General features: G+C 54.7%; 1 protein-coding gene and 1 long non-coding RNA gene across 5 annotated transcripts; one reads left to right on the top strand and one right to left on the bottom strand.

Annotated features, from left to right (window-relative positions):
- Positions 1 to 379: 379 nt before the first annotated feature.
- On the bottom strand, positions 380 to 6,147 carry CDC42EP2 (CDC42 effector protein 2). 2 transcript variants are annotated; one of them, XM_082409735.1, is made up of 3 exons: positions 6,055 to 6,147; positions 2,355 to 2,457; positions 380 to 1,865 (listed from the first exon to the last, which is right to left on the bottom strand). In XM_082409735.1, exon 3 carries the CDS (start codon positions 1,531 to 1,533, stop codon positions 889 to 891), a length of 645 nt encoding a protein of 214 aa, XP_082265861.1. In that variant the 5' UTR covers positions 1,534 to 1,865; positions 2,355 to 2,457; positions 6,055 to 6,147; the 3' UTR covers positions 380 to 888. The 2 variants fall into 2 exon arrangements, with proteins under 2 accessions (XP_082265861.1, XP_082265860.1); XM_082409734.1 differs by lacking the exon at positions 2,355 to 2,457.
- Positions 2,464 to 9,719, top strand: LOC309636540. Of its 3 annotated transcripts, XR_014250062.1 has the most exons (5): positions 2,464 to 5,378; positions 6,821 to 6,988; positions 7,457 to 7,605; positions 7,739 to 7,839; positions 9,126 to 9,719. It is a non-coding gene; the product is annotated as an uncharacterized lncRNA (long non-coding RNA). The 3 variants fall into 3 exon arrangements; XR_014250063.1 differs by having other exon boundaries at positions 6,821 to 7,605; XR_014250064.1 differs by having other exon boundaries at positions 6,016 to 7,605.
- The last annotated feature ends 11,418 nt before the right edge of the window (positions 9,720 to 21,137 follow it).

Here is a 21,137-nt window from a genome sequence, read left to right as displayed (position 1 = left end):
CCCGCCCTCCTGTGTGCTCCCTCAGTCCTCTGGCGCCCGAGAAGCTGTTGGTCCCACTGCACCAGGCCTGTGGTTATTCCTTGGCTCTTGGGCCTCCCTGACAAACCCCAGCCCCCAGGGCCAGCTCCTGGCCTACTCCGGTGCTTGGCCGCCTCTTGTCAAACACCCGAATTAATGTCGGAATATCCCCAATTGGCACTTGGTTCATTCCTGCTTCATTCTCACTATGGGCTAGGAATGAGGTACAATCTTCCAGAAGGCAGGCCCCGCCCTGTTCAAGGCCCTCTGGGGCTGGGGTCTCCCCCAGGGTCAGCCCACAGCTCCCAGAGCCTGGCCTGACTTCAAGAGGAGCCTAGGGGCAGGGTACGGCGAGCGCAAGTACCAGCAGCAGCAAGTTTTATTGCAACCAGGATCCCCCGGTCATGTGGGAGGGGTGGGGCGGAGGGACATCGGTCACTGATGCCATATTCCCAGTTAAGGACACGGAGCCAAAGATCCAGCTGGCTGTGCCCCACGTCTTCCCTCACCCTCCACCCCCGAGCAGGGCGTTGATGGGGCTGAGGCGGAGGGAGGTGAAAAGCAGAGTCCATTTCAGCAGAGCCTTAGGCCAAGGGATCTGAGGAGCAGTTGGCAGTGGGGGTCTGGGTGGCCCAAGATGCACAGGGCACTTTGGGCTGACGTCTACACATACCCTCGTGGGGCTTAGGGGAAAGCAAAGAGGCCACTCTGTCCACGGGGAGAGGGTGGGAGGGAGGGAAACAAAGGCTCAAAGTGAGAAATCACTGGCCAGCAACCACGCAGGTGGAACCTTGGGACCCCGACTTCTAGATCAGGGCCGTGTCCACCAACTGCCTCTGGCATTCACCCCAGCCTGGCCATTCTTGGGTCCTATGTGGGGATCTGCAGGTGGCCCAGGTCCTGGTCCATGATCTGGAGAACGTCATCCAGGATGGAAGGCCCCAGGTCTACGTGCAGGGAGAGCAGGGAGCTGGCGTGGGACAGGAAGGGCTCCTCAGCCCCAGACTCGGGGGTCAGCCCACTGTGGACCGAGGCAGCCTCTGGAATCCGCCAGATGTCCACACTCCCTGCCTCCTGCGGGGAGGGCTGTGGGGAAGGCTGAGGGGTCTCCAGGTGCAGGCGAGGGGGTTTGGGTGGGGCCTGGGCGGCGGGCAAGGTGAGTGCCTGGGGCCCGCCGATGACCGGGAGGGAGATGGCGTTCTTGAGCAGAGGGGACGGCCCGTCGGGGAGCTCCCGCCCACACAGGGTGGCCGTGCGCGTGAACTGGAAGGGCAGCTCAAAGCCACCATCCTCCTCGGCCTCCTCGACCGCCGTCCCCGGCAGGAGGTGGAACTTGCCTTGCAGGAAAGAGATGTCACCGAACATGTCACTGCCGCCACCACTGCCGATGTGAATGGTGTGGCGGAAGTCCCCCAGTGGTGGGCTGATCATGTCTGAGGACAGCAGGTCCCGCAGCTTCTCCTTCTTGCCTTTGCGGCTGCCACGCTTCAGATAGATGGGCACCTTGGTGGACATCGCGACCTCACCAGCCAGGCCGGGACAGTCTGCTTTTAGGACCACGGCCTCCGCTGCCTCCTCTCACCACCCTCAAGAAACACCCAGAGGGAGGTTTCCAGACACCAAACACTTGCCAAGTGCGTGTGGTGTGACCAAAGTTGGCCCAAGGAATTTGGAAAAGAAAGATAAACGATCAATGAAGTCAGAGGATCGAGATAACAAAAATCACTTTCTCCCAAGAGGGTTGAAAACTCGTCTGAAAACTGGAAGCAGGAAGGCGCAGAGCTCGGAGGCAGTGATGCTCTCTGGGTTCGTCCTCGCCAGCTTCTCTCTGGTCCAGGGCGGAGGAGCTGAAACGTCAAGGGTACAAGTCAGGGACAGAAGGACAAAGGCAAAGGCATCTGTCTCGTTTCTGGGTCTCTTTCATCAGCCCTGGGAGCCCACGTCGGGCTGCACTCCTGTGGGGAGGCCTCCTGGCCGAAGCCTGTGTTCACTCACGGACTTGTTGCACCTCAAGGCCTGGATCAGCAGTGCCAAGCCCCTCCCTCCATGAGTGGGGAACTTAAGCGACAGGACTGAAGTCACATACAAAGCCCTGGCTCTGGTCTCTTGCCCCGAGTCCCCAGCTCTGCTCATCACTGTGGTCTGCACTCAACTGTGCCCAAGACATGACCAGTGCCAGATTGTCTGGGGGTCTCACGGATTTGTCTCAGCTCCCGACTTGATGGAGGATGGAGATCTTGTAACCTCTGTCTTGCCCTCCCAGGCCTGGCACAGCAGGAGTTCAGCCAACAGTGCATAACGACCGACACCTCGCATTTGGCCCAATCACATCCTACCTGGAAGTGAGGTCACCTGCTCAGAGCTTCCCTTTTCTCCTCCTCTCCGTTAGGAGTTCCTTATGGGCAGGGCCTAAGCCTAATGCAGTTTCTGCCCCAGCGCCTAAGGGGAAGATGGAGTGGGGGATACAAATATTTGGGGGGTGGCAGCTCTGCTCTGTGCCTGGAATTTCGTTGAGTTCTTTGCAAACACATCTCATTTAATCATCACAACCACCCTCCTATCATTCCCGTTTTAAAATTAGAGCTATCAGGGAATTCCCTGGCAGTTCAGTGGTTAGGACTTGGCGCTTTCACTGCCGTGCCCGGGGTTCAGTCTCTGGTCGGGGAACTAAGATCCCACAAGCCACGCGGAGCGACCAAATACATAAATACATAAATAAATAAATAAATAAAATTAGAGCTATCGGACATTTTGGAGGGATTCCCATAAGGCATTGCAGAAAGAGAGAGAAGCAAAATGAAAAAATGTAGTCTACAAGATTCCATTTTTTGAAAACATTGACCAGCTCTCCTTCCCACTCTCTGAACATGCATGTATTATGTGTACCTACATATACAGGTCTGCATAGGATTATATTCGATATAGGAACAGAGAAGAATATAGAAGGCTGGCACTAGGTTGTCATATGGGCTACCTAGACTAGGGTAGGGGCAGGGATGGGGTGTGGGGTTTGTGACATGGGAGGAAAGTTGTCCTCAGAAAAAATTAATATCTGGGGCCCATTACTAAGAAACGATATATGTAAGCCAAATATGAAAGGATGGTCACCAAAATGTTGATGGTGGTTCTCTCAAGGTGGTAGAATTTCAGGTGACTTCCTTCTCTTGTTCATACTTTTATAAGCTCAAATTCTTAATAAGAAGCATGTATTATTTATGAGCACGTATTATTCATGTAGTCAGAAAAAATAAAGATATTTTTAATGTGGAAAAAATAAATACACTCTGGAGGGGTGTCGTGCAGGTTTGACAGAAGAAGGAAGTGGAGCAAGCACTTCCTCTAGTTCCCACGGCGGGGGATTGGCCTGATGTGTAGAATCAGAGCACGGAGGGCAAAGAAACTTGTCCAAGGTCACCCAGCGGGTAACTAGATGAGCCCACTCTCCCCAGGCCAACAGGGGCTGAGCAGGTGGGAAATCACTGGGGAAGCGCCCGAGCAGCAGCAGGGAGGCCTCTGCCAGTTCCTCTGCCCCATTCTTCATCCCGGGCCAGGCCGGGCAGGGGGAAGAGCGAGGGGCTGGCAGGAGGGAGCAGGAAGGAGGAAAGAGGATGCAGGCGAGGCTGAGTCCCAGCTACACACCCCCCAGCCCAGGCCCTTACTCAGGAAACCCCACCCCAGGACCGGACACCCTGGGTCAGTCGAGCTGAGCCACAGAGACCGGACATCTTGCCCCTCCCAGAGCACCTGCAGCTTAATAGGAAACAAAGGAATGACTCTCCGGTGGCAGAATTCCAGCTAAGCTTGGAAGGAGCTGGAGGGAAGGAGAGGGAGGCAGGGAGTGCTCTGAAGTCTTGGACTCCCGTCACTCCTTTATCTAACAAACATTTATCTGTGCCCACCATGCCAGGCCTGGGGGCATGCTGACACGCATCCTATCTGTCCCCTTGGCAGGAGAAGTCCTGGGGTAGCTTTTCCTTCTTTTTCACTCACGGAGAGGGGGGCTAACTGATGGGATTTGCCCAGAACTTGGGCCAGTTCCCTCCCATCATTCAGGGGCGCCAAGACAGCCTGAATGTTTCCACAACAAATCCGGCGTCCCTGACAGCTCTCTTGCTCTGAGCCAGATGTACCCACCCAATTCCAGATGTGGGGAGAACTGAGGCTGGGGGGAAGGGTTGGGCCAGCCTCAGCCACCAGGGGAGAGCTGGGAACTGCAACCGTCAAGCCCCAAGTATTCAGATTTGGCAACTACAAGACCCCAGGCTCCAGCTACCCTTGCATGGTTTCCATTTTAACGTCCCAGGCACAGCACGGTGGGTGTCATTACTGGCCTTTACAGAGTCAGAAGCTGAAACTGAGAGACGTTAAGCAACTTTGCTGAGGTCACCCAGCTAGTAAGAGGAAGAGTGGGCACTACTACATAGCTGGGTCCCAGTGGCTCCGATGCAGTGGGCCATGTCAACCTCTGTGAACTGCCTGGGGAGCAGGAGAGAAACAGGCTCCCACCTGGGCTGGGGCCACCGGGTCCCCAGGCCTCCTCCATTTAAGTCCTACCTCTTGGTTGGCCCCCTCTCTCAATTTGCAAGTGTCCAGACATATGAGAATGAGCTCTCCATCAGGACAAGGCTCTGGGGGCCTGGGACGGGGGGCTTCCTGCAGCTTTGGGAGGAGCAGATGGGAGACATCCCAGCTCTGTGGGCTTGCTCTGGAAGGAGCCCAGGGCCTCCTTTAGAGAAAATGACTTCCTGGACGCAGAACCCCTTCTGTCACAAGGAATACTAGGCCACTCTCCACCAGAAGTGTTCAAAAAGCAGGCCTCTGACCTTGAACCCATCTCTACCTGGAACTCACTCTAACCTTGGGAAGACACCTTTCCTCTCTGGGCCTCACCTTCCTCGTCTATGAAATGGGATGACAATAAAGCCATTACCAGGGGGCTACTGGAGACCCTACTGCCATACTGCAAGTGAGAGAGAGCGCCGATGTACAAAGACAGGGTTAGCGGGTCACTGTCAGCCCCGATATTTATTCAGCAAATAGCTGTAGGGCCTTCCTCAAGCATTTTGGTTCTCCGGGGACAGTGCTCCAAACAAGACCAAAAATGAACAGCCCCCGAGCGGAGGGCTCCGCCTCCGCCTGCCGGCCAGGACTTAGCCTGCTTGCGTAGAGTCCCCCTCGCTGGCAGCGGGGTCTCCCAGCGTCGCTGTGCGGAGCGGCGCTCGGCTCCTCGGCCACTAGGTGGCGCGCGCTCTCCCTCTACTGCCCCTCGTCCCGGAGGGTTCCCTGCGCGCACCCGGGTCTCCAGCGCGTCTCCTGCTCCAGGCGGGCGTCCCCCAAGGAGCCGCACGTTGACGTACCAGGTGAGGATTGTCTACGGGATCTTCTTCTCTTGGGGGGTTCTGGTCTCACAACCCGACAAAGGGGGGAAAAGGGAGAGATCCGGGACCCTGCCCGGGTATCCAAACTCAGGGAGGAGCCTCCCCCGTGCTTTCCGGCCTGGGCGATGTCCGAGTGTCCGCTCGGCGCAGGGCCAGAGCTCTGGCGTGCAGCCCCCGCCCCTGGCTCCCGTGGGTCCGGCTCCTCAGCCCCAGCTCGGGTTCCGGCGCCGACCCCTCCCAGCCCTCTGCCCGAGTGCAGCCCAGCGCAGTTCGGATCCGTTTCAGGACACTCGCGGCCACGGCTAAAGATAGGAGGACACCTCACCATCGACTAAAAATACGACCTTGAGCCCGGGCGGGGATGGCGGCGGGAGGGCACTCCCGGGTCCCGGGGGTGGGGCGGGGGCTCTGGCGCAGTGTGGAGGGCTGGACCGGGAGTTCAGGTTCGGGATGCGCGGCGCCCCGCAGGCCGAGGGGGACGCGGGCGTGGCCGCCGGGACCAAGGCGCGGGCGGGAAACATGGTGCAGCCCGAGGCACCCGGGAAAGGATCTACGTGGAGGTGAGTCGGGGGCCGGGGCGCGAGCTGGGATGGGGCGCCTCAAGGATGGGCCTCCCTAGGAGCCGCGGTCGGGCCGCAGAGTCCCGGCCTGAACTCACCTTGAGCGCGTTCAAGCGACTGACCGGCGGGCGGCGAAAGCTCAGGAGCTGGACCGCGCGGCGATGGGACAGACCTGGGCTGTGAACTTACAGTGCTGACAGTGGGCCCTAAAGCCCCGCCCCCTGCCCGCGGAGCCAATGCCGGGGCCGCCCCAACTAGGCCCCGCCCACAGCCTCGCCCTACTCCCTGGCCCGCCTGGGCTCCCCCTTCGGAGGCGCAGAGCGGGGGTCCCGCAGCCGCGCGGGCCCGGAGGTCCAGTCCAAGTTCGGGCGGCTGCGGGCCAGGCGGCGTCGGGTGCCCGGGCTGGACTCCGCGGACTCCGGCTGTGCCCGTCAGAACCAAAACTCTCGGTTCTAGGAGGGCCGGGTCCGGGGAGGCGCCCGCACATGTGTATTCAGTGACTACTAAGGAAATGAATGAGGCCTTAGAGGCGCCTATGTTAAAATACTACAGACTTCCGAGAGCTTTCAGGAGTTTGCCGCCCCTTAGAAAGGAGGGCATTGAGGGTGTGTGCGGGCGGAGTGGCCGGGCCATGCCCGTGTTTGCTGTCAGGCTAAGTGGCTTCCGGGGCTGGGGTGGGACCCGTACTTAGACTCATTCCAACATCAGTTGATTGGCTGGTTGGTTGGTTCATTCATTCTGTCATTCATTCAGTACGAGAAACATTTACTGAAGGGCAGGCCCTGCACAGGAGCTGGAGATAGACTGAAGGGAACTCTGCCCTTGCTCCTTTCAGTGATTCAGCAGATAATTGTGCATCTATAGGTGCCAGGCGCTGTTCATGTCTCTGGGGATGCAGCCCCCTCTGGACTGGGACCTACTGTCCAATGATGGGAAATGGAGGAAACCCAAGTCCCCAAGTAGACTGTGATACCATTCTGAGGGAGCAAGTGCTAAGAAGAGTGGGGCAAAGGAAGGGTGGATGGTAATGAGGTGAGGGGACCTTGCTCTCTGGAGGGTGACAGCTGTGACCGTACAATGTGACCAGGATGATGAAAGCTTCCATACTGTAAATGTGGGAGGGACTCTTAGGGAGAGGGGGTCAGGAAGGCATCCTGAAGGAGGGAAGGTTGCTGGGGGTGCAGGTGGGGATCAGCCAAGTCAGAAGGGAGGGAAGGATGGGGAGAAGGGGAGTGGAGTAGGCAAATGGCCCCTTCCTAAAGATGTCCACGTCCTAGTCTCTGGAACCTGTGAATATATTTTGTTACATAACAAAGAATAATTAAGGTTGCCAATGGAATTACAGTTACTAATCAACTGACTTTAAAATAGGGAGATTATCCTGAATTATCTGGGTGGGCCCAATGTAATCACGATGGTCCTTAAAAGTGGAAGAGGGAGACAGGAGAGTCAGAGAAAGAGATGTGATGACACAGAAATGCTGTGTTGCTGCTTTTGAAGATGGAGGAAGGGGCCACAAAGGCATGTGGGCGGCCTCTAGAAGCTGGAAAAGTCAAGGAAACAGATTCTCCCCCAGAACCTCCAAAAGGAACATGGCCCAGCTGACCGCTTGATTTTAGACCCATGTTGGACTTCAAACCAACAGAACAGTAAGTTAATAAATTTGTGTTGTTTTAAGCCCCCAAGTTTGTGGTGATTTGTTACAGCAGCAATAGAAAACTAATACAGGGAAGTTTCAGGTTTTAACCTTGAGCCTTCCTGGCCCCTCCTTTAACTCCCCAGGGAGCATCAGTCAGGTGGATTCTGCCAGGACTGGCCTGGTGGCTCAGAGGAAAACTGAGGCCTGGACAGTGGAGGAATGGGGCCCTGGGCCAAATTGTCGTGTGTGTGGATAAGTATTGTACCTCTCTCCCTTCCTGCCACCCAGGCTCTGCCAAAGATCCACCCACCCAGGCTTGCCTGTGCCCCTTACCAAGTGCCTCTTGCCCCTGAGCTCCTCAAATCCTCTGAGAGCCCAGCAAGGTGGGCAGAACCAGCATCACTACCCCCCTTTACAGAAATGGAAACCGAAGCTCGGGCCCTGACAGGGATCTACTTAGCCTGAAAGTGGCAAGACATGCTGACTCCGGGCCCTCGTCCCCACTCAGTCTTCTCACCCAGCCATTGTCACCCCCCACCCCGCCTTCCTTCCCACACACAGCCAGGTAGGGGGACAGCTAGGTGCCAGGCCCTGAGCACTGCTTGTGAGCCACAGACCCAGGTTCTGAGCTGGCTGTGCTGCTGACTTGCTCTGTGGCCACAGACGAAGAAAGGACAGTCCCTTTCTGAGCCTTCTTGCCTGTAAAATGGGAGTTACATGAGTCCCAAGCAAGATAAGGGACTTGCGCGTGTATTGTTGATGGGAACACACAGTCCCCGTAGGCAGGAGTTTCATGGAAACATTATAATGGGAGCTTTGGGGGGTGGCGACTGGCCTTGCCACCGGACCTGGAATGAGTCTAATGGTGCATGGATGACTCTGACAATGACCCCCCCCCCCCCCCCCGGGCCTGCAAGAGTGAGGCTGCGGCGCAGCCCCGCCCATCAGCTGAGCGTCCTCCACTGGAGGAAGGGGCGCAGGGAAGGTCAGGAGCTCCATTCAGGGCTGGTGGCAAAACAAAGTGACAGGGACGAAAGCTTGCAGAGGCAAAGACCCTCATGCAAGGTCACTCAAAGCCAGGAACCAACTCCAGAGCACTTTGGAGAGGTTCTGGTGTGTGTGTGTGTGTGTGTGTGTGTGTGTGTGTGTGTGTGTGTGTGTGTGTGTGTGTGTGTGTGTGTGTGTGTGTGTGTGTGTGTGTGTGCAGTTGGGGAGCATTGGGGGATGGATAGAGAGCAGCAGATTTGGCCCCCAAGCCTGACCCAACCCCTGGACCCCTCCCTCAGCGACTAGCCATCCTCCCAACCAGGCCCCAAAGCCACAGGAACTGCGCTCTGGGGACCGTTTTAAGCCCACCTGGATGTGACGTGCTCCCACCCAGTGCCGGCTCCCCGAGCTGCTCAGACTCTCCTGCCACCAGCCAGAGATCCGGCCCCCACAAAGCCCACGTCCAGGGCCCGCTTTGTGCCTGGCACTGGGTTCTGTGCTTTACAAGCACTCAGGTAGGTGGTTCATTCTCCCCATTCACAGATGCGGTCATGTCACTTGGCTGGGGCCTGAGGAATCCCTGGGGAGCCGGCTGCTGGCGGCTCTCAGCTCTACTGAATGGACGGGATCTTTGCAGATACGCCCAGTGTTGCCATGGCAGCCCTGCAATTACTGAACATTTATAAAACAGGATTTCATTGACTAAAATTGGCTTTTTTATGCAACTTCTCAGGCAGTGTGTAAAGGCCCAAGTATGGGTGGTGAGGCTGGGATCCCGAGCCATGGGAGGGCCAGGGTGTCCTGCATTTCTGACCCAGTAGACACTCAGGCCAAGTGCCCCCTGCCCAGCCTGACCCCATGTCCAGGGTCTGCTGCCTCAGCCAGGGCCTGGACTATTCTTGCTGGAAGGACTCCTGGACACCCTGGTGTCTGAGGGGGTAGGACCCTGAGGGACATTCAGGACAGGTTAGAGGCAAGGAAGCCTGGGTGGAGCAATGCCCCAAGGGGCTTCCCTGGCGGTCCAGTGGTTAAGACTCTGTGCCTGCAATGCAGGGAGCATGGGTTCGATCCTGGTCGGGGAACTAAGATCGTACATGCTGTGCGGCGCGGCCAAAAAATTTAAAAAAAAAAAAAGAAGCCCCGAATGCGGTATTCAAATTCCTTCTTCTCAGCCTGGAGCCTCGCCTTGATGCTGAGATAGGCCCAGTCACCACGCCCCTGACCCCCAGTCCCACAGCTGTCCCCCCCCCACACACAGGACCTGTAATCACCACACAGGGACTGACTCAGCCCTTCCTTCCCCGCCCAGCCTCTTCTTCCTGAAAATCGCCCACGTCAGCAGCCCCAGCCCCCAAAGGCCCTGGGGGATAGAGTCCAAGGCCCCCTTCTCCGAGGTTAGCTGGGAAGAACAGAGGAACTGAGCCGGAGGGGTAGGACTCCCAGGCCGGAGCCAGCTCTCCTCGGCCCCGCCCACCCGGGGACCTAGGGAGGCAGGTGGGATGAGAGGGACCAGGAGTCTGGGGACAGGTCTGAGAGCAGGGACTCACAAGGGAAGGGTGGTGATACTCTAGGGGCCAGTGCGAGGAGACAAGGTCTCCGGGAAGGGCCTCAGCCCCCGCCACCCTGATCCCCTGCCACAGGGAGACAGGGAGCAGGGCAGGAGCTCCGTCCACCCCCAGGAAGCCTCCTCTGCCGCAGCCTGAGCTCAGCCTGCAGGGCTCCGTGGCCTGAGCCAACCCCAGGCCTGGGTTGGATTTTTCCTTGATTGTTTCTTGTTTCCTTCCTCCCTTGGGCTCCTGCCAACTCCAGCCCTGCCCTCCTCGCTTGCTTTTCACCCGCCTTCATAAAACTCTGACCCGGCAGAGGCTGGGATTCGAGATGAGAGTCCCTTCGAAACTACCCCCAGCTTCTGCCTCTGCCTTGGACCCCTCCTTGGGAGCTGGGTGGCAGGGCCTTACTGGGGGACTTTCCTTTGGGTCTGGATTTTTGGCCCCAGGCCCAGGGCCATGGGGGTTTCCAGAGTGGTGACAGCCCTGTCCTAGCAGGGACTGAGGCACTTCCTCCCAGAGGCCTCTGGGAGCATCCAAGCCACATGGCTGTCTTCTGGCCTGGGGAGCACAGAGTTAGCAGGAGTTGTTTTCAACACTTCCCACCCCTTCAAGGCACCTTGTCATTATTCATTTTGAAAACTCATTTGCATCTACCTTGTGCCTAGAGCTGTGCTGACTGGAGAAGACACAGATGGTCAAGGCTGGGCCCAGGCCTCAGAGAACAGATACCCTGAGTAAAACAAATAACCAATTCTAAATCAGCACATTCTGTGCCATAATGGAGGTCCTTGAAAGCAGAGGCCAGTTCTGATTTACCTCTTTCTATCCCAGGCAGCATAGATGAGGCTCAGTGAGTGACTATGAGTGGAGAACCAAAAAGAACAGCGGTAGGGAGGATTTGTTCTGTTAGAGGTGGGGAAACAGATGGAAGAGTTAGGAAGCCTTCAAGAAGAGGTGATATTTGAGCAGGGTATTAATGGATGAGTAGGAATTTGCCAGACAGAGAAAGGAAAGGATATTTCAGGGGGAGCAGGCAGAGGCAAAGGCAAAGGCCAGAACGAGTGCAAGTAGATGCGTGGTGTGAGCGGGAAAGAAGATATATCCAGCAGACCATGGCATAGGAGAGGGGGAAAGACCCAGAGGGTAGTGGGCGAGCACCATTTTCCTTGCCCAGCTCCCATTCCTCTTATTCTGCTGACCACCCCTCAATTTTCCAGAGTCTCCAGTATGATTGACCTTGCCTCCAAGCTCTAAAAGTGGGTCTGAGGCCCCGGCCTACCCAATCTGAGTCATAGGGATGGTTTAGGGATGGGCATATGTCGGTAGTGGGCTTCAGCCTGGGAACTTGCAGTGACTATTAGGGTGACAGATGCCAAGATGTCAACTCAGGGCTGTCAACTCACGGAAGAGCTCGTCCGAGAATAAAGCCAGCACAGAGAAAAGCAGAGCCAAGAGAATGATTCTCAATAACATTGCTTGTGCTTCTGGATCCAGCCATGCCTGAAGCAGACATCCATTATACGAACCAACAACTTACGATTTTTGTTTAGTCCTGTTGGAATTGGGTTTCTGTCACTTGCCCATTAAAGAATAATTAAAAGCAGACAATAGCTCACAATAGCTGCCGAATGCCGTGGGAGGGAATCAAGGATCTGTGCAGAAGTGCGACATGACCAGAATTGCATTTTTTTCATTTAAATTATCTTTTTGACATGGTAATGCTTTCGTGTGGTTCACAATTTAGAAATCACAGCAGGCCCAAGATCCCGCGTGCTGCAACTAAAGACCCGAAGCAGCCAAATAAATAAATAAATATATATATATATAAAAGAAGAAACCACAAAAAGCAAAACGTCTCCCTCTTACCCCTGTTCCCCAGGCACCAGGTCTCCTCTCCACAAACAACCAGCGTTATCAGTTTCTTGTAAACACTTCTAGAGATACTCTTTGCAATGCAAGCAAAGCCCCGCCCATCTTTTTTACACAAGTGGCAATATTTAGACAAGTAGAGCCCCAAAGTATAGCAGACCTTGGTGGGAGCAGCGGCGGGGGGTGGGGTGGGGTGGGGGAGGACAGGCCCCATTGCCGGGGGCAATGGGGGTGACTCTGCAGGAGCCATGGGAAGCCACATTTTATTGAGCCTCTGCTATTCACATTGTCCGGCACCTTCCTTTCTTCAGTTGACATTATATTTATGACCACTTCATGTCAGTTCATAGAGCATATCATCAGTTTCATTTTCTCACAGCTGCATAGTATTTCACACGGGGTGTACCATAATTTATGCAAATTATGACCTCTCCAGCCTCAAGCCACCTCTCCACTCCCTCTGTTCCGGACAAGGGCCTTTCAGCCCATCAGCCACACCCATGGCCTCAGTGGACGGACGTTTAGGTTGTCCCCAGCCCTTTCCTGTGACAAGCAGTGCTGCCATGTGTCATCTTGCCCAGATGCTGTTTCACACTCGTGTGAGCAGAGCTGAAGAATAAGTTCATAAGGACTTGGGGGTCACAGGACACTCGCTGTTGTCATTTGGTCAGCTCTGTCCACTTGCCTTTCTCAGGGGATGTGCCAGGTCCAGGCCCCCATAGGGACCACAGGGCCCATTTCTCCTCAGCCTCACTGGCAACTGGTTCTCAGCCTTTTTGATTTTTGTCACTCTGGTAGGTAAACACTAACTAAAGACAAAGGAGCCTCAGTGTGGTTTTAATCTGTGTTTCTCTTATAAGTGACGTTGGCCATTTTTCATAGGCTTCAGGGCCATTTCTATTTCCTTTTCCATGAACCGGAAAAGGAATTAGAGAATTATGCTTAAGAGGGTCGATTCAGAGAAGGGAACGTGGAGGGAGGCCTGATTGGAGGCAGGTGCCACTTTGGGGGCGGGTGGCTCAGGAGAGAGACGGAACTTGGCTCTGAGCTGTGGTGTGAAAGACGGCGCTGGAGATAATGAGGTCGAAAGATTGGAATTTGGTGACAGATGGGCCACAGGGGCCAGGGAGGAAGGACCGGGGTCAGGCCGGTCCAGCGTGGTGACTTGGGTGATGAGAGGGGGCGGGGAGGAAAGGGAGGACAGTGGGGCCACCAAGGGAGATGGAGGATCCCAGCAGGGGCCCTGCCCACTCTCCACCCCACATCGTGACTGATGCAAAACACCAACCTGACGGCCACACGCCCCTGCTCACACGCTTCAGTGGCCACAAACCCTGGGCAGGAACCCTGCTGGCCTCCAGCCTCAAGCCACCTCTCAGCTCCCTCTTCTCTGGCCTTGAGCACACCCAGCCTCCAGGGCGGGCTCCGTACGCGGCTCCTCCCTTCCCCGGCCGCCTCCTGCGATTCCTGCAGGTCTCAGCCATGGTATCTCCCCTCGGGGAAGCATTCCGGACCCCAATCGATGTCGAGTTCCCGCGGAGAAACTCCGGACCACAGTCCTCTCTGAGCCATCGTCATCGATTCATGTCCATCCCCCACTGGGCTGTAACCACTGTTGCCTCCCCAGAGTGGATGCCAATGAATGTGAATGAATGAACAAGTGAATGAATGAAGGGCAGGGTACCGTGGGTAGCAAACAGGGGGCAAATAGGAGATGAGGGTTTAGGAAGTAAAAGAGCCTGGAGTTGAGACTTCCCCGGTGGTGCAGTGATTAAGAATCTGCCTGCCAGTGCAGGGGACAAGGGTTCCAGCCCTGGTCTGGGAAGATCCCACATGCCGCGGAGCAACTAAGCCCAGGCGCCACAACTACTGAGCCCACGTGCTGCAACTACTGAAGCCCGTGCGCCTAGAGCCCGTGCTCCGTAACAAGAGAAACCCCCGCTTGCCGCAACTAGAGAAAACCCGCACGCAGCAACAAAGACCCAATGCAGCCAAAAAAAAAAAAAAAAAGACGCTGGAGTGGGCTACCTCTGTTTGAGGCACAGTGGCTCTCAGTGCTTCCCTGGCGCCCCCTCTAGGTGGAGCAGGGATTCTGTCCATTTGGTGGTACATGTCTGCATCCCGATGCTGAGAAGAGATCCCCACACAGAGCCGGCACCACTGCAAGTGTCTGCGAACAGGAGCAGGCGTGGGAACAGGCGTGGGAACTGATGGGCTGGGGCCCAGGTGGACGTTTCATGACAAGGCATCCCTTCGGCAGGTATCTTTTTGGGCCTACTGTGCGCCAGGCACTCTACAGGGACGGGACAGGGTCCCTGCCCTCAGGGAGCAGGCATTGCGGAGCAGAGGGGCAAGAGAGTTGTGTGTATACACACACACACACACAAACACACACATAATTTTTTCTTTCTTTTAAAATAATCCATGCACATGGCAAAAGATGCCAAACAGGATGTGAGAATGGACATGACAAATAATTCTCCGAGCCCTCCTGCTCCTGACCCCTGGTTCTCCAACACCCATCCCCAGAGGTAAACCACTGTGATTGGAAATATTCTAAGGTCAGAACATTTGGGGTTTCTTTGTTCATTTATTTTGTTTTTAATTTATTTTACTGAAGTATAATTAATTTACAATGTTGTGTTAGTTTCTGGTGTACATCAAAGCAATTCAATTATACATATATATGTATAATGGTTTGCACCTGCTAATCTCAAACTCCCAATCCATCCCTCCCCCACCCCCCTTCCCCTTGGCAACCACAAGTCTATTCTCTACGTCTGTGAGTCTGTTTCTGTTTCATAGATAAGTTTATTTGCGTCATGTTTTAGATTCCACATATAAGTGATATCATATGGTATTTATCTTTCTCTGTCTGACTTACTTCACTTAGTGTGATAATCTCTAGGTCCATCCATGTTGCTGCAAATGGCATTATTTCATTCTTTTTTATGGCTGAGTAGTAATCCATCATATATATATATATACCACATCTTCTTCATCCATTCATCTGTCGATGGACATTTAGGTTGTTTCCATATCTTGGCTATTGTAAATAGTGCCGCTATGAACATAGGGGTGCATGTATCTTTTTGAATTATAGTTTTGTCCAGATATATGCCCGGGAGTGGGATTGCTGGGTCATATGGTAGTTCTATTTTTAGTAACCTCCATACTGTTCTCCATAGTGGCTGCACCAACTTACATTCCCACCAACAGTGTACGAGTGTTTCCTTTTTTTCCACACCCTCTCCAGCATTTGTTATTTGTAGACTTTTTTTTTTTTAATTTATTTATTTATTTAGTTTTGGGTGTGTTGGGTCTTCATTTCTGTGCAAGGGCTTTCTCCAGTTCCAGCGAGCGGGGTCCACTCTTCATCGCGGTGCGCGGGCCTCTCACTGTCGCGGCCTCTCTTGTTGTGGAGCACAGGCTCCAGAAGCGCAGGCTCAGTAGTCGTGGCTCATGGGCCTAGCCGCTCTGCGGCATGTGGGATCTTCCCAGACCAGGGCTCAAACCCGTGTCCCCTGCATTAGCAGGCAGACTCTCAACCACTGCGCCACCAGGGAAGCCCTATTTGTAGACTTTTTAATGATGGCCATTCTGACCGGTGTGAGGTGATACCTTATTGTAGTTTTGATTTGCATTACTCTAATAATTAGCAATGTGGTGCAGCTTTTCATGTGCCTGTTGGCCACCTGTATGTCTTCTTTGGAGAAATGTCTATTTAGGTCTTCTGCCCATTTCTTGATTGGGTTGTTTGTTTCTTTGTTATTGAGTTGTTTGAGCTATTTGTATATTTTGGAAGTTAAGCTAAGAAGAAGAACATTTGAAGAGGACTCCAGATCTCAAGGGAAAGTGGGCCTTGGGAGCAGCCCCCCAGGAGTCAAGCATGGCTGAGCCTTCCAGACACTGGCCCAGGGCTCCTCCAGCTCCTGGAGCAGAGGAGCCAGAAGGGGCTGCTACGGGACTGCCTCTGCCCGCCCTGCTCTTCCCCTTCCCTCTCCTGAGGGTAGGGCCTGCTGACTGGGCCCTGCAGGCCTTCAGTTCTCTTTCTCAGTGAGAAATGCTCAGACCCTGGGAAGATCTGGGAGCCACGGAAGCCAGCAGGAGAGATGGAGTTCTGCGGGGCCCCGCCAGGCTCGGGGCAGATGCCCAGGCTCTCAGGGAGCAGTGCATGGGGACAGGGGTCAGCAGGGTCACGGACCAGCAGCTGTCCCCGAGACCCCCGAGGGGCCCTGGGCCCTGGCAGCTGCACAGCTCTCAGCTGTTAGGCGGGCTCCGTGCTGACAGGAGAAGGAGGGTGGGTCTGGGTGGGGAGTCTGGAGCTGGCCGTGGGCCCAGTGGGTCCCGGAGCAGACCAGCCCTGAGGCCCATGGGGCCCTGGCATTTCCAGGGCAGACCCAGAGGGAGCAGAGATAGATAGGCCTGGCCGCTCAGGGAAAGAAGATCTAGAATGATGAGGCCAGGGCGACAGAGGGGCCCAAATGCCTGAGTGCGGGTGATTAAGTCCCACCCCAGCGACCTCCGGACTTCAAGGCCAGGCACGTAAGCTCCCCCTCTGGTCTCCCCTCTCCTCGACCAGACTCCCAGTGCTCCCGGTTCTCTTGAGTGTAATGAGTTCTACGCAGGCGACTCCTGGATCAACCCCTGCAATCCTCACGCCTCACCAGAGCCCGGATCTGTCATCCCTGATGTCCTGGGAGGCTGGGCCCACCTGGGTGCCCCCTTCATCCCAACCTGCCCCAACAGACCCAGGCACCCCCTCCTCCCACATGTTCCCAGGCACCTGGGTTGCTCCCTGGGACTCCTCTGAAGTCTGTCCTTGCTGGGTGGCCAAGTTGGTCAGTATGGCACAGAGGAGAGACAAGGGATTGGAGTTCAAATCCCAGCCCCATTGCTTACTTCAGCCGGTGATCTTGACCCTCTTGGAGCCTGCCAGAGGGTTAGATGTGATCTCTATGTCAAAGTACACACAGTTGGTCCTCAGAAATGGTAATTCCCTTTCCTTCCTACCCAAGCTGTGTTTTCTCCTCCTCAACTTGAACTTAAAAAAAAAAAGGGATTGGCGGGGGAGGAATTCCCTTGTGGTCCAGTGGTTAGGGCTTAGGACTTGGCACTTTCACCGCTGTGGCCCAGGTTAAATCCCTGGTCAGGGAACTAAGATCCCGAAAGTCGTGCAGCATGGCCAAAACAAACAAACAAACAAAACCCAAAACAAACAAAAACCGGATGGTGGTGGTGGTGGTGGTGGTGGTATTTGTTGTTTCTCTTTATTTTATTTTCTAAATTGAAGTATAGTTGATTTACAATATTAGTTTCAAGTGTACAACATAGTCATTCAGTACTTTTATAGATTATACTCCATTTAAAGTTATTACAAAACAATGGCTATATTTCCCTTTGCTGCACACTATATCCTTGTTGCTTATCTATTTTATATATAGTAGTTTTTATCTGTTAATCCCATACCCCTATCTTGCTTCTCCCCCTTCCTCCTCCCACTGGTAAGTACTAGTTTGTTCTCAGTATCTGAGTCTGTTTCTGTTTGGTTATATACATTTGTTTGTTTTATTGTTTAGATTCCACATATAGGTGCTAACATAGAGTATTTGTCTTTCTCTGACTTATTTCACTAAGTATAATATTCTCTAGGTTCACACACATTGTTGCGAAGGGGGGTTGGTATTTGTGCTTTAGGTTTGGGGGCAGGAGGCTCACTTCGCCAGAGCTCGGACATCGTAGCCTGGTGCTGACCTCTCTCCCCAGCTTCTGGCTCTGTCCTCTGGTTTGATCCATACTCAGGAGGCGTTTCCCCTCATGGTGGCAAGATGGCTGCAGCAGCTCCACCCTTATGGTGTGTCTTTTCTCCCACCTCCAGCAGAAGCCTTAGAGTCATTGTGTTTGGCATGTCTCAGGTTGTGCCTATCCCTGGCCAGTCACTGAGGCCAGAGAAATGCAACGTGCGGTTTGGTTTAGGCAAGGGAGGTGGGAGGAGGACAGGCAGTTCCTCCACAGGGAACCTGGGGTACTGTTTCCATAGGAACAGAGAGAGACTGCTGGGGGGGCTCTGTCCTCTGATGGCCCTGAAAGTGTCTCCCGTCTCCCGCCTCTCCCAGCTTCACTTTGCCCTTTACGGCACTGCCAGCCTTTTCCTAAGACACAGATTGGATGTTGTCCTTCCACTACTCAGAAGCCTTCAAAGATTCCCCAAGGCACAAGAATCGATCCAAACTTCTTAGCAAGGCAGTCTAGACTCCTTGAGTCATCTGGCTCCTAAGCACAGTTCCAGGCCCATCACTTCTTTCTTTCCTTTTCTTTTTTCTCTTCTCCCTCCCTTCCCTTGCATTCCCTTCTTCCATAAATCTAAAGCCCCTCCCCCTACCATGCCTGGGTATATAATATACCCAAGAGCACTGAGAACATGTTCACACAAAAACTTGTACAGAGTGTTTATAGCAGCACTACTCACAATAGCCCCAAAGTGGAAACAACACTAATGTCCATCAACTGATGAACGGATAAACAAAATATGGTCTATCTGTGCAGTGGAATAGTATTCAGCCATAAAAAGGAACGAAGCACTGATAATGCTACAACATGGGTGAACCCTGAAAACATTATGCTAAGTGAAAGAAGCCAGACACAAAAGACTACATACTGTATGATTCCATTTATACGATATGCCCAGAATAGGTAAATCTATAGAGCCAGAAAGTAGTTTAGCGTTTGTCAGGGGATGGGAGTGGGGTGGAGATGGTGAGTGAGTGCTAGTGGGTATGGGGCTTCTTTCTGGGGTGATGAAAATATTCTAGAAATAGTGATGCTTGCACAACATTGTGAATGTACTAAAAGCCACTGAACTATACACATTAAAATGGTGAAATTCGGGAATTCCCTGGCGGTCCAGTGTTTAGGACTCCGCACTTCCACTGCTGGGGGCCTGGGTTCAATCCCCGGTCTGGGAACTAAGATCCCACAGACCTCGCTGGCAAAAAAAAAAAAAAAAAAAGGTGAAATTCGTGTTATTATTATATCTCAGTAACATTTTTTTTTTAATGTAAAAAAAAAAAACTACCTCACCCCCACCCCAGTCAATCAAGACCTTTCACATCTACTTGGAGGGAGAGGCCACGTGTGTCCAACCAGTATTGGCTCTCAGGTGGCTCAGCCAGGACCCCCAGGGTCGGGGGAAAGGAAGTGTGTATCAAACAGAGTAGTGAAAAATCAGCCCAAATGGCTACTCCCAGCACTAGGGGAAGCCGCAAGGCTGGGCTGAGCCGGGCTAGGTGACCCTGAGTGAAGGGAAAGGAAACACCGAGGCCAGGGCTGGGCAGGGCTGGGGCATCGAGGCCTGGGAGGCAAACGTGGTAAGAGCGCAGGACTTTGCTTCTTCAGAACCATCTGCTTCATCCTTGGGCTTGTGTCTTAAAGGCCCAGGGCACGACCAGGACGAGGGACGATGCCACCAAAGGGGATTCTGAAGCAGGTGGGTCCCAGGAGTCCAGGCCCAGCCAGGTTCCTCCACTTCATCCACCCCCGTCACCAGTGCCCCCTCCCAGAGCCTTACTTCAGAGTCCTGAGCCCCCGTGAGGGGAGGGGGGAAGAGACCCGCCCACGAGCAAGTGGGACGAGGCTTCAGGAAACTGGCGACCCAGGTGAAGAGGGGCCGAGGAGCAGGCAGCTGGTAGTCGCTGGGCACCGACGTCCCGCCAAGAGCAAAAGGGAAGCGTCTGGTGTCAGAGGGGCACGGGTCGCCAGACCTGTCTGCAATCTGGGGTTCTCATCCTGCTTTTTTTGTTTGTTTTAAATGCCTGCTTGGGTCCTCCCAGAGCACTGCCAACAGTCACACGACTTGTATCCAGGCAACGGGCTCTTGCTCCCATTCACGCAGAGCACCAGCGTTCTTTCCCGGGAAGCTGCATGCCACCGCCCGCCTGCCCTGCACACGCCTCCCTCCCACCAGGACACAGGTCTTTTCTCGCCTCTGTTAACCGCCCCATCCCACTGGGGCCTCTGGATCGTCCGTGACAAATGGGCACCAAGACATTACCATTCCCCACAAGGCTGCTTCAGCAGCAACATGAAAATAATTGCCAGAGCTGTGACACCCAAGGAGCCACACATGGGCTCACACAGTAAGGGCCGGAGCCTTGTCTGTTGTGGCCAAAGGCTTGTAATCTTCCCAGGCAAGGGTTTTCCAAGGCGGAGAGGGGTGGGTTTTTAGCTGATATGTGGCTTGATAGAAATACAAATGACATTCTCGAACTGCGGCAACTCTATCAGGTTGTGGAAGAGGGGCCCGGGCTCCAACGATGCCGCATCCCGAGGCTGCTAAGTCACAGTGGCCCTCTGACCGCGGCTGGATGCTTCCCGTGTGGGGGATCCTGGGGAGGAGGGAAAACCAGCTCCCCAAGCTGGGGCTTGTCTCTAATTCCTGCCTTCAGAGGAGGCACTTATAAAACGAATGAAACAAAGCAGCAACTGCTTGTTTTCAGAGGGAGACCAGTTTTACCCCAGCCCGGTCTGATCTGTCGTTGATTCCACTTCACCATCAGAGGAGGAAGGCAAAGGTTGGACACTGTTAGGTTACCTATTTATCTCTGACTCAAGGCATCGGCACGGGCTGCTCCCTCGGTCTGACAGCTGCGGGTTTCCAGCCTTGGCTTTGGCGTGTGAGGCAGGACAGACGCCAGCTCAGGGCAGAAACCCACTCCACGTTTAGCCAGCGACAGCCTCTCCCCAGATGCCAGGACACACAGGTGAGGGGACGTGTTGGGGACCCTGGAAGGCCTGGCCTTGTCCAAGTGTTCTGGGCTAGAGGTGAGCCCCAGGCTGCTGGGTGACTCGGCTGAGCCAGCGCCGGGGAATCCAGCTCTGGATGCCGCCCCCTCCAGATGGAGGCGTCAGGCTGGGACCACAGCGGGCCGGCGAGGACCGTGCCGGGCGGGCCCGGCCCGCAGCCAGCTGCTCGCTCTGTGGCCCGAGCCCAGCGCCTCCTCAGCACAGAGGCCGCGGGGGCCTTGGGAGCAGCCTTAGGAGGATCGGGGCTGGGGCTGGGCGGAACCCAGTGTGACAGACGCTCTGCCTTCTCTGCACAGAGGTCCAGAAGGGCAACATTCTTTGTTCACTACCAGGA

The sequence above is a fragment of the Balaenoptera physalus genome (assembly GCF_965194825.1).
Source record: "Balaenoptera physalus genome assembly, chromosome: 10".
NCBI classification, from domain to species: domain Eukaryota; kingdom Metazoa; phylum Chordata; class Mammalia; order Artiodactyla; family Balaenopteridae; genus Balaenoptera; species Balaenoptera physalus.
Note: the sequence above shows the minus strand (reverse complement) of the source record. Positions and strands in the feature narration are given on the sequence as shown.